General features: G+C 46.4%; 1 protein-coding gene across 1 annotated transcript; it reads right to left on the bottom strand.

Moving 5' to 3' along the window:
- Positions 1-2,211: 2,211 nt before the first annotated feature.
- On the bottom strand, positions 2,212-4,529 carry LOC146975969 (uncharacterized). The gene is made up of 4 exons (XM_085796677.1): positions 4,010-4,529; positions 3,061-3,800; positions 2,399-2,947; positions 2,212-2,232 (listed from the first exon to the last, which is right to left on the bottom strand). Exons 1-4 carry the CDS (start codon positions 4,527-4,529, stop codon positions 2,212-2,214), a joined length of 1,830 nt encoding a protein of 609 aa, XP_085652803.1.
- Positions 4,530-12,614: the final 8,085 nt, after the last annotated feature.

Here is a 12,614-nt window from a genome sequence, read left to right as displayed (position 1 = left end):
ATTAATTTTTCAAAGATTCTCAATGGGGTTCAGGACTGGACTCTGTGGTCACATTGGACCACATTTCTTCCTTGAAGATGATGGTTCCCAACTATCCTTCCAGTTTTTAATAATGCGTTGGACAGTTCTTAACCCAGTTTTAGTAGTCTCAGCATTCTCCTTGGATGTTTTGCTTGATGCCAATAACCTTCTGAAACAGATTAACATCTTTTCCACAACCACGGGAAGTGTCTTCTAACATGGTTGTTTAAGAAATGAGACTGCATCAGTTTAGGGTTTGATAAGTTGTTGCCAGCTTAGACATAATCATCCATGCAGTAATTAGCCTATCGCTCTTACCTATTAGCTTAGTTAAATTCAAGTGGTGAGTTTCTTTTTGGACATGCAATGTATTAAGGTTTAGGAAGCTAGAATTAGTCGGTTAAAGCATCTATAGAGCAAAAAATGTATTTTCACACTGACATTGCTACTTGCAAGTTGTGCTTGTGGTGATTAACCAATGTAGAACAGAGACGTTCTAATATGAGGAGACAGACCACTCTGCCCATTTTGAATGGGGAAAGCTGCGACGCCAAAGATGCCGCATGTCCCGCCCCTTTTCACCAGCAGCCAATCACCTGCGTTGCCAGAGCTGAACTAGGCCAATCATGTTGTTGCACCAGCGCATGCGCACAAGTAGATTTACGACAGACAAACCTACGTGGTGGCAACAACAACACGGCTTTAGCACCGTGTGTAGGGGAGAACCGGGTCGTTTGACGCATATTTTTCTAATTCCCTCCCTGCACCGCGAGTATTTAATCCTAGTAACCATACGTTTTTGTGAAAAAGATACACTTGTCTTCTAACATTATCCACCGTTTTTTTCTATTTTGGTGAAACGAATCGGGTGCGATCGGCAAATAAAGTGACATTGCGCATATTACCGCGTCGCAAGTCTGTCGGGACGGACGGTGCAGCCACGGGGGATGATCGCCGCGCGGCACGGCGTTCGACCCCCTTGAAGCGCCGTCCGACTCAGCGGCCGCGCCCACCGTCCCACATGGTTGAATTAAACATCATTATCAAGCCACTAGGTCATCTAACGCTGATTGAGGCATAAGTAGAGTTCTCAGAGACAATTTTTATCTCTATTTTCAAATACGTTTATCATGATAATACTAACATTGTCTGAAATGACTCCAATCCTTACCCTTGTGTAGGTTGCATGTCCTCTCCATTTTCAGGTCAAACTGGAGCCAATTTGTTTCATTTGTTTAGCATAGATGAGGGAATAACTGTTCTGATCATAGTTCTCTACCAACAGCCTTAGGTCATGGACTGACAAAATCACAGCCTTTATGCCAACAATAAAACATTCAGAGACAAAAAAAAACATCTTTTTATTCACATAAAAGTTGCTTGAACCTCTATAACATATAAAAGGGCACCGTCACATTAAATGGGTTTCAAGTGCTTTTTTTCCTTTTCAAGTGACCTAATAGGCCACAACAAGTCTGTCCCCCACATAGTGCAAACATTCACAGGTGTGTGTGTGAGTGTGAGAGACAGGGAATGTAATGCACACTAAGGCAGAAGATAATGCACCATCTACAGGTTTCACCCCCCATAGTGCAGACATTAAACTGAGGTGCATGGGCACGGGTAAGTGTGCATAGTTCAAAGAGATAAAACATTCTTAAAACATTCTCTAAAACAAGTAGAAAATAATAAACTTATGCTCACTTTGTGTGTGATGCACAATCTCTTTAAAGTGACCTGGACAAAGACACTATACAAACGCACCATTGACACATTGTAATTGCATATTCATATAAGAGTGCAAACATTAACTTTCAAGTCTTAATGTAAACAGTGAAATTGATTAATTTCTATAGCTTAAACCACTGGAAATTTTCAAAACGGTGAAACACCAAAAAAAAACATGCTCCTTAAAGAAAATATGTAGATTGAACATTCAAATTCCTCTGTATTTTTTTAAAGTATTTTTTTTTTTTTGGCTTTTTTTGCCTTTATTTGATAGTGATGACAGTAGAGATAGACAGGAAATGGGGAGGCAGAGAGAGAGGGGGAATGACACGCAGGAAAGGTCTGCCCGACGCAGGATTCGAACCGGGGACGCCTGCGGCGAGGACTGTAGCCTCTACATGGGGCGGCCGCTCTACCCACTGCGCCACGCACCGCCCCATTCCTCTGTATTTTTACTTGACCTCAGCATTTTTGGGCATGCCCCTATGGAGATTGCAGATGTCATAAGAAAACAGTATGACCATATTAATACTATGGATAACAGCTTAGTCTAATCAAAATCCTCACATTTGTGGCACACGTAGCTTTGCTCTTGATCTGTGCATGCTTCATGTGCCCACTCATGACAGACAATGCACGCAACCCATACCTGAGGCCTACTCATATAACCACTCTCCCCGCAGACAGGGCATTCCAATTCACCCACTTCATCTTCAGGCTCAGCAATGACCGGTGTGGCAGGCGGCTTCTTGCTGGCCTTTGAAGGCCCAGCAGCAGATTTTCTGCCAGCTTTAGATGCCACTCCAGACTTTTTGACAGCTGCTTTAGGGGCAGCCTTGGGGAGGTTGAGCTTTCTTTTGGCTGTCGAGGCCCGTTTTTCTTCCTCCAAAGCTTCTTTTACTGGGGTATCTGTAAGGATAACAGAGCTCCTTTTTCTCCCTCGGTTCTGTGCCTTCCTAGGTCCAGCCTTTGGCAATGGTCGTGACGCCTCCGGGTTAAAAGTGGTGGCCTCTGGAGTAGCGTTGCTTGGAGATGTGAGAGCTTGTCGCACGGCATGGACCTCAGCAATGACAACATGGCCGTTTGGAAGTGGAACTTCAGCCTGGGCTTCAATGGGAGCCTGAGCCACAGGCCTCTCTATCGGCTCTGCTGGTCTGGTCTGGTTGACCTCAGCGGCGGCTTTCTGCATACTTAGCAGCTGGGAGGAGATGGCCAAATGGCATTAGCCTGCTGGGTAGTGTGGCTCAGAGTGGTGGTGGACTGCAGAGTAGCTTGTAGCTGATCGTTGGTTGCCTGCAGCAAGGCATGTACCTGAGCAGCAGCAATGAGAGGAGATGGGTGTGGTTGAGAAGCCAGTGGAGTGAGGGCGGCCTGGACATCATGGACAGGAGTGGCAGCAGTGAGAGGAGATGCGTGTGCTTGAGCGGCCAGTGGAGTGAGGGCGGCCTGGACATCATGGACAGGAGTGGCAGCAGTGAGAGGAGATGCGTGTGCTTGAGCGGCCAGTGGAGTGAGGGCGGCCTGGACATCATGGACAGGAGTGGCAGCAGTGAGAGGAGATGCGTGTGCTTGAGCAGCCAGTGGAGTGATGGCTTGGACATCATGGAGAGGAGTGGCGGCACTGGGAGGAGATGGGTGTGGTTGAGCAGCCAGTGGAGTAGCAGCATGGAGTTGGGCTTGGACAGGAGATGCGTGGACAGCAGTGGCACCATCGACAGGAGGCTCCTCCAGAACAGGTGTGAGCACCACCCATTCCTCACCAGCAGGAGCAGGCGGCACCACCCACTCCTCACAAGCAGGAGCAGGCGGCACCACCCACTCCTCACTAGCAGGAGCAGGCGGCACCACCCACTCCTCACCAGCAGGAGCAGGCGGCACCACCCACTCCTCACCAGCAGGAGCAGCCGGTGCTGGCCTGTCGGTCACATAGCCAGGTGCAAAATCTGTGTCACCAAAGATGTTGGGGTTGAACGGGCAGATTCCGGTGCACCTAAAGCCAGCAGTGATGTTGGATGGAGTTGCTGCTAATGGAAGGGCTGTCTTTACGATCCCTGGGACAACATAGAAACAGAAAAAGGATAAAAGAAATTTCAGTTGTGTGTCGTTGTTTGTAGTTACTCTGTGTCAATTTGTTAGTTTTGTATAGTGTTGCTATATCATTGTGAGTTTTGTTATTGTAGCTATTTCAGACCACTCATGTCAGTAGAGTCAGTGAACTGTATCAAGGTAGGCCAATTCTTAACATTACAAATCATCATACCAGGTAAATCGTAGATGGTCATAGGTTTGCCCGGATTCCTGGACATCCACTGGTCCATGGCGGTATTTATGTAGCGCTTTAACGGCCCGTAGACACTGCGATCTAGAGGTTGCAGCTTATGGGAGCAGTGTGGGGGGAAGGACAGCATTACCACACCATTGTCTCTGCAATAATCAATGCCCTCTACAGAGAGGTGGGACACATGATTATCCAGCAGGAGGAGGACTTTTGATTCCCTGCTAGCTCTTGTGTGACGCACAAAGTGCTTCAGGAAAATCAGAAAGTCCTTCTCCTGCATCCACCCTGAGCCACTGCAGGAGCCGATGCAGCCAGGGGGCCCCCCGAGCACAAAGTGCTCCTTGTAGTTTTTTCGGGGGAAAACAAAGTGGGGTGGGATGCTGTTTCCCTGGGCGTTTACAGCTAACGCCATTGTGACCAAAGTCCCTCTCTCGGCGGATGTCATGGCCCCAACCTGCTTCCTCCCTCTGCTGGCGATGACCTTGTCTGGTACCTTTTCCATCAACCAGAAAGAAAAGTCACATTAGGCTACACTGTGAAATATCTTTTTTATAATGTTGATGATGATCACAATAAACTAAACTAAGCTTAATACCTGGACGGTGACGTGCTGGTCTCGTCGACGTTCCATATGTCCTTAGCCTCGAAAAGGTGTAGGTCGAGGACCTTAGAGTAGCAATGGGACAATAATCATTCTATATTAGTCTACTGTGACAACAACAACACACTATAACAAACACTCACAATAATCATATTGTGGAGATTTAAAATTACCGCTCCAAATATGGCAAGTAGAATCCAACATGGCGCGGCTCAAACCCCCGTAGTAGCGGCACAAAACAGACTCACCAAAACCAATGGGTGACGTCACGGACGCTACGTCCATTCTTTTTACAGTCTATGGTTCTAAGTTAAGTCAACAACGTATTTGAGGCAACATATTGTCAGAGATGTTTAGATGTTAGCCAGTATCACAACTAAGCATAAAGTCCGCTCGCTTAATGCTAACGTATAATGTAAAACTCCATAGACAGGCTAACAGAAATTAGCCCGTCGTTATCGGCGTTTCGCGGCAACCGAAAGCCATAGCAGTAAAGCTAAGTTAAGTTTGGGGACAGCTCTCCATTCCGACACACCTCCACTTCGACACCCCGCTGTTCTGAAATACCCCACTTCGAAACACCGCTGTTCCGACACCCTCCCCCTGTCCAAGGTGCTGAACCGCGTGACGTTGTTTACACTCTGTGTTGTGGCTTGTCTGTGAAACGTGCGCTGCTCAGGGACTGGGCAGATCTGTCCCACTTGCTTTCTCCCCGACTCCGTTGTTGGAGATCTCCACACAGTAATAGAAATACACCCCCCCCCCGCTCCGCTCGAGCGCGGCTGAACCCGGCTTGAGCTCACACGGGCGCGAGGCTGCTGCAGCCGCCGCTCGTGCTGACAGCTGACTGAGGGAGATGCTTTGGTTGGGCTTAGGCAATGAACAAAGGAGTTGGTTAAGTTTAGTAAAAAGACCAGGTAGAGGCTACACAGGCTAGAAGCATAATGAACATTATGTAAGGGATAATGTCGGGTTTCATACAACCTGAAGGGGTTTATTTCTCCATAACAACCGACCAACTATACATTATCCCGCTTAGAACACGGCCTACAACTAAATCATTCAATAATGTAACACAAAATAATGATAAAAAGAGATTTTATTCATGTAAAATTAGACCGTTGCTCGGGACGCCGCTCTGACCAGCGCAGCACAGAAAAGAGAAAGTATGCAGGATATTTACTTTATGTTTCATTTTTACCGTCATTAAATAGCTTCGGACTAATAGTGATGTTGATAAACGACTTGTAACCTGTTACAGGGAGAGTGGAGGCTCCTAAGTTATTTCCACATCGTGGCTGAAAAGTAAACTTGCATCAGAACCTCTGACCGTGTCACAGCTCCTCTCCTCTCTGTAGCTCCGCGACACAAACGCACCCCATAATCTCTTGTTTATGACAGGTACGACTACACACAATACATGGTAACGTGTATGGTAATCCATCGATCCACTGATTGATTATCAAAGGCTTCAAATGCACGAACGGGAGGAGGCTCAGCAAAACAGCGGCCGTGACCGGACATGCAGAGTCGGCCGTTGCTATGGAGTCCCTAGCAACGGTCCGCTCAGCGGTGGTCTATCGAGAAATAAACACCGCAGAATATTGGTGATTGACCAATCAGAATCGAGTATTCAAGAGAGCCGTGTTCTAAGTAAGGGATAATGTATAGTTCGGAGGTTGTTATGGAGAATTATAAAACGGAAAGGTGAAATCCGGCGATCTGATTGGTTGTTAACCGTGGTATATTGAGCATATACCACGGCTACTATTCTAAAGCCTTATCACAGCGTAAGCTATCACCAAGGGGGCAGTTGTCGGTCTGAGAAGTGAAGCTCACTTCCGCGTTCAAAAAACTGCAATCCCCTCGGATTCCTCTGGGGGCTGGTGTCAGAAGGGAGCATTCCCCATAGACCCCCGTGTTAAAATCGCCGACTTTACATCCTCAGTAAACATGTTAAAAGCCTGGTGTCAGAACGTTTTTTCGTCTCAATCGATAGTTTCTACCCCCGCACACACTCTGAGGGGGGTGGATTTTTTTTTAACTCTACAGTTTTACTGTTATTAGGTTAAAACTCTGGCCAATTAGGGCGCGGAAACGTTGAGTGACAGGTCCGAGCAGCTCCGTGAACAGCTGCTTCGAGGCCAGTGGGCGGGTTCTCGGCCGGCCAATCCAACATGGCGCTGTTCAGGCCGCCATATTTGAGTCACAAAAACGACTCCCCAAAACCAATGGGTGACGTCACGGACGCTACGTCCATTCTTTTTACAGTCTATAGCCATGTTTCCATCCAAAGTGATTCGAATTACTGGGAAATGCGCATTAAAAGAAATTCGAATCATGTGTGTTTCCATCTAGGACTTTGCACCCCCCCCCCCCCTCCCGGCCGGCCGGCCGGACGGTCTGATTTGAACACATTAGCGCGATTTAGCGCATATGTTTATTACCGTCATAACGCGACCCGTGTGTGTGTGTGTGTGTGTGGGAGAGAGAGAGAGAGAGAGAGAGAGAGAGAGAGAGAGAGAGAGAGAGAGAGAGAGAGAGAGAGAGAGAGAGAGAGAGAGTTGCGCCGCCCCATACTTTATTAATGATAAACGCTGGATTCGCTGGTTGATAAGTTTGGTTTTTACTGAGGAGGAACTATGAAGAACTGTGCAGTAATCACATATGAAGGTGTGTGGGGGCTTTTATTTTGCCGTGGCGATGCGCCACAATTAATTAATTGTTGTGTGACAGCGGAAACCCTGATGTTGTCTTGTGAGTGAACTGCAAACATGGGAGCAGATGGGGTGAAAGTGCGCTACGTCACACTTGATTCGCATACAGCTGTTTCCATCCCATTCGAATCAACCAAAACCCGGCCATAGCGAGCGTATTTCATTTAGTGCGAATCAGAGGATTTTAATGCGAATCACGGCGTTTCCATCATCATTTTCCGATGCGATACATCTCGATGCGCATCTAAACAGCTGATGGAAACGCACCTTATGGCTATCACTCCGCGTCAGGCACGTATGACTGGTATGAATGGAAGTTGTTGTCATGTATCCATGACAACGGACTGTTGCAGTCCGTAGCCCAAGACAGCTGATGTTTTTACGATGTTAAAAAACGGACAAAAGTAGTTGAATCCACATGTTTAAGGTTAACTTTCACCTCCGGGGAGGGTTAACAATGGTAGAGGGGATTGAGCAGTGACTTTCATCTGAAAAAAAGCGGAGGAAAAGACGAGATGCAGAGCTAACTAGGAGCTAACGTCTGGAGAGGTGGGACTATTTTTTTCACAGTGAGGCTATTTTATTGGATAATATGTATTTCTGGTTGAATAAAACTACATGAAATTGATTGCGTATCCCTCTTTCATATTGCCTTTATTGGTAACCGTTTTATAAAAGCAATATATCACCGTGGTATATGCTCATTATACCACGGCTAAGGGGCGTTGTTCGGCCCGACGCGAAGCGGAGGGACGACAACCCATATACCACGGCCTGTCGTGATATATTGCTTAAATAAACCCCGACATCAACATGAAGGGGTTTATTTCTCCATAACAACCGACCAACTGTACATTATCCCGCTTATTACACGGTTTACGAGTGAAATAATTAATTTGAAACATAATGTTGACCAAAATACGACTTTCATCGATTTAAAATTGCATTTAGCGAATCTGCAAGACCGGTCACTTCCGCTGTTTTGCCGAGCCTCCTCCCGTTCGTGCATGTGAAGCCTTTGATAATCAATCAGTGGATCGATAGATTACCATACACGTGTTAAAATGTGTGTATTGTGTGTAGTCGTATCTGTCATAAACAAGAGATTAACTTTACTGTTTACGGGGTGCGTTTGTGTCGCGGTGCCAGCTGCACCGAGACGAGAGGAGAGCTGTGACACCGGGTCAGAGGCTCGGATGCAGGTCTGGTTTCCAGCCACGATGTGGAAGGAGCCTCCGCTCTCCTTGTAACAAGTTACCAGTCATTTATCTAACATCACTATTAGTCCGACGCTGTTTAATGACGGTAAAAATGAAACACAAGGTAAATATCCTGCATAGTTTCTCTTTTCTGTGCTGCGCTGATCAGAGCGCCGTCCTTAGCAACGGTCTGTTATACATGACGACGGTCCGTTATACAGAAATAACAGACCGCAGAACGCAGCGCTGGACCAATCAGAGAGCAGCATTCAATAGAGCCGTGTAATAGATACTTATCAGTAGGTGACGTCACGGTGCGTTCCACCTGGCCGCCGCCATGCTGGGTACCGAACACTGAGTTAACCTCTATTCAGCTCAGTGCAGCCACATCCTCTCTGACCAGAAATGACTGCTGCCTGATGTAGCTTGGATATGGATATTTCTCATTTTGATGGCCTTGCCTTGAAAGCACACACCATTTCTGCTGAGACGAGCTTTGACAGCGCGGTGTGCCGCTCTCTCTCCCGTTAAAAGTTAATCTAGCTCACCCAGCGGACCTCTCTCTCTCTCTCGCTCGCTCTGTCTCTCCTCCAAATACACGAAAAGCCAAATCAAATCAGAAATGCGTAGCCCACTTCTTTTTAACTCACAGACATTTATTTTCATAAAGTAATAAAATATCTGGACATTTTGCCACCGTTAACATTGAGACAAAAGGCTGCAGGAATGGAAGAAGAATTCGGCAAATCATCTTATCACGCAAAAAGTCACAACAAACAGGTTTTGCACAATGGTTTGCACAGATAAGTCTTAAAATATGTGCAACACCTTCTCATCACAATCCACACCATCTACACAGTTACGTTATCAGCTCAGCTGTTATTAAAACCCAACTCATCAGGACGCGATGACCACCACTCACATTAAACAAACCATTAACAATTAATAATCCACACTCAAACCGAGGCAACAATAGTGTTGACTGTACTCAACAAGCTATTATTACAAGGTTTACAACAGATATGACAGACAACATGGGCCGTGTGTGTGCGATAAGAAAGGGGGGAGGGAGGGAGGGAGAGAGGAAAAGTAGGTAAAAACCTGCGGGGTCATCCCTATGTTCCCACAGCCCTATGTTCCCTCAGCCCTATGTTCCCTCATTTCTAACTTTTGTTGTCACTGAAAATTAGGCCCTATTCCCACAGCCCTTTGGTCCCACCATTGGTTGGGTTTAGGCAATGAAGAAAGGAGTTGGTTAAGTTTAGTAAAAAGACCAGGTAGAGGCTAGACAGGCCAGATAGACAGAGTCCAGATAGGTAGAGAGAGTCCAGAGGGAACATAGGGCTGAGGGAACATAAGGCTGAGGGAACATAGGGCTGAGGGAACATAGGCACGCTCCCAAAACCTGCTAGCTGCTAACTGTTAGCTACCGTAGCTCAGGCGTCGGTCTCCCGTCAGGTAAAAGCTGCCGTTTATTCCTCAAATGAAGCTCATGTTGAGCCTCTCCGGTACAGTTATCCATCACTGCTGTTGAATTAGCCGCTAAACTGCTGGACGCTAAAACCGAGGGGGCGTCTGTGTGTTTACAATTCACGAAAGCAACGTGAACGTACGTGCCGCTCACACTCAGTAGAGTGAGGCAGCCTCCCTTGGCGTACATGTCTCCCATGCTGTTTAATGACGGTAAAAAATGAAACAGAAAGTAAATATCCTGCATAGTTTCTCTTTTCTGTGCTGCGCTGATCAGAGCGGCGTCCCTACCTGTTAAACAGGAATAACAGACTGTTAAATGCAAAATCAAGATGTAAATAAATATCAGAAATATCAATAAATTATCGGAATACGACATTCAATAGTGCCATGTAATAAAAAAAAAGGTTTATCCACTATTTTTGTGAGATTTGATGTCACAGCCCATAACCCGTTTCGCAAATACCGCCATCTTGGACATCCCGCAATGCATTGTGGGTACGCACCGATGCACTCTGGGATTGAAAGCGTCCAAACAACACCGCAGCACCGTGCTCCGCGGCTTTCACAGACGGGCTACGGCCGCAGTGGACACAGAAGTTAACTTTAGTAATATGACGGTTAGTCATAAATGTAAACGGAATCAAAATAAAACTAGTGAAACTACTGAATCAACTTGGAGCACGAGCGTTTATAAGAACCAGGCGCATATTTGCAACAGGCTACTTATTTTTGCCATGACCAGCACCCATTATGCACAGAACAAGGAGGTCACTGCAGGAACACTGGAATAAAACTACTTTAACCCCCGACATATCTTTATTGACATCAGACAATAAATACGACAGCTTGTCTGTGTTACCACGACACAGGAGCTGATCAGAGCTTCTATTAGTCCAGCACAACCTGTGTCTGTGTGCACCTGCATGCGAGAGAGCGAGCGGGAGGAGCCGCTGACTGACAGGTGAGGACGCTGTAACACAATATTATTCTATTAAGGGATGTGAACATGTACTAAAATATGTACACGTGTAAACTGTGCAATGCTTTCCGTTTTAAACGTGTACACGGTACGGTTGCCGCCCCCCCTCCCGACACATGACAGCTGTAACCTGTGGTTCGTAATCGCGGCCGTAGCCGCTGTAATATGACGAACCCGTGTACATATTTTAGTTCACATCCCTTGTATATGACCAAATAGTAATAGGCTATGTGTTACAGCGTCCTCACCTGTCAACAGCGGCTCCTCCCGCTCGCGACACAGACACACAGACGTGACAGATTGTGCTGGACTAATAGAAGCTCTGATCTAGGAGTGTCAACATCTACACGTGTAAACAGGTACACGGATAACAAATCAACCGTTTAGAAAAATCAATAGTCGTTTACACGTCTTTTCCCCCCCTCCTCCTCGATCATTTCTCACCAATATATATTTTTAGGGGTGATAATGTTGCCTGAACTGCGTGTCAATTCCCCCTCACTTTATCTGCGCGTAGCCTACCGGTCTCTTTCCAGCTGTCCCTTCAGAATAAAGGCCGAGGGGGGAAAAAACAACAACAACACCGACTCCTCCGGCCTGTACTGCGAAGGAAGCTCAACATAGCCGCTTTGTGTTCATGTTCCAGCTTAACAAAACCTCAAGCCCCGGTCCGAGTTAACACAGTTCGAAGCTGGTTATCAACTTGCTGCTGACGCTCAGCTCAACAGGTGAGCAGCGTCTTCCCTCAGCTGAACATCTGCAGGCGGAGACGCTCAGAGAGAAAGTCAACAGCAGCGGATCAGCTGATCTCTCCCTCCGTACAAACGCAGACAGAGGCGGCCGCCTCAATATTTATAATTCAGAAAAAACCCTGGTAGTAAATGTTTTCGATCCGAACCTGTCCGGTCGTGCCCGGTCCGATTACTGAGCCAAGGGAAGAGCCGGTAGCAAGCTGTGGCCGTACATTTATTCAGAAAAGGTGTAGGCTATTGGTGCAGATTAAACTTGTAAATGAATGCTGCTCTCGATCCGACCCTTCCTTCTATTCTGACTCTTTTGAACAGTAACAACAACAGAGATTATATTATAGATTTTCTGTGCTGAGCATAAGAATTGTTTGAAATTAATAATAAATAAAAAGCCTTTGTTAGACACAAAAAAAATTGTAAACGTTGACACCCCTATTCTGATCAGCTCCTGTGTCGTGGTAACACAAACAAGCTGTCGTATTTATTGTCTGATGTCAATAAAGATATGTCGGGGGTTAAAGTAGCCTAGTTTTATTCCAGTGTTCAGTGACCTCCTTGTTCTGTGCATAATGGGTGCTGGTCATGGCAAAAATAAGTAGCCTGTTGCAAATATGCGCCTGGTTCTTATAAACGCTAGTGCTCCAAGTTGATTTAGTAGTTTCACTAGTTTTATTTTGATTCCGTTTACATTTATGACTAACCGTCATATTACTAAAGTTAACTTCTGTGTCCATTGCGGCCGTAGCCCGTCTGTGAAAGCCGCGGAGCACGGTGCTGCGGTGTTGTTTGGACGCTTTCAATCCCAGAGTGCATCGGTGCATACCCACAATGCATTGCGGGATGTCAAAAATGGCGGTATTTGCGTAACG

The sequence above is a fragment of the Trachurus japonicus genome, chromosome 13, assembly GCF_045865225.1.
Source record: "Trachurus japonicus isolate A0001 chromosome 13, Traja_1.0".
Classification (NCBI taxonomy): domain Eukaryota; kingdom Metazoa; phylum Chordata; class Actinopteri; order Carangiformes; family Carangidae; genus Trachurus; species Trachurus japonicus.
Note: the sequence above shows the minus strand (reverse complement) of the source record. Positions and strands in the feature narration are given on the sequence as shown.

Bases quoted from the DNA above. Each gene is read 5' to 3' on its own strand.
- LOC146975969 (XM_085796677.1), bottom strand. From the start codon at position 4,529: ATGGAAAAGGTACCAGACAAGGTCATCGCCAGCAGAGGGAGGAAGCAG. The intron at 2,948-3,060 runs GTACATGCCTTG...ATCTCCTCCCAG, and splicing joins CTCTCATTGCTGCTGCTCAG to CTGCTAAGTATGCAGAAAGC. The intron at 2,233-2,398 runs GTATGGGTTGCG...CAATCTCCATAG, and splicing joins GTTATATGAGTAGGCCTCAG to GGGCATGCCCAAAAATGCTG.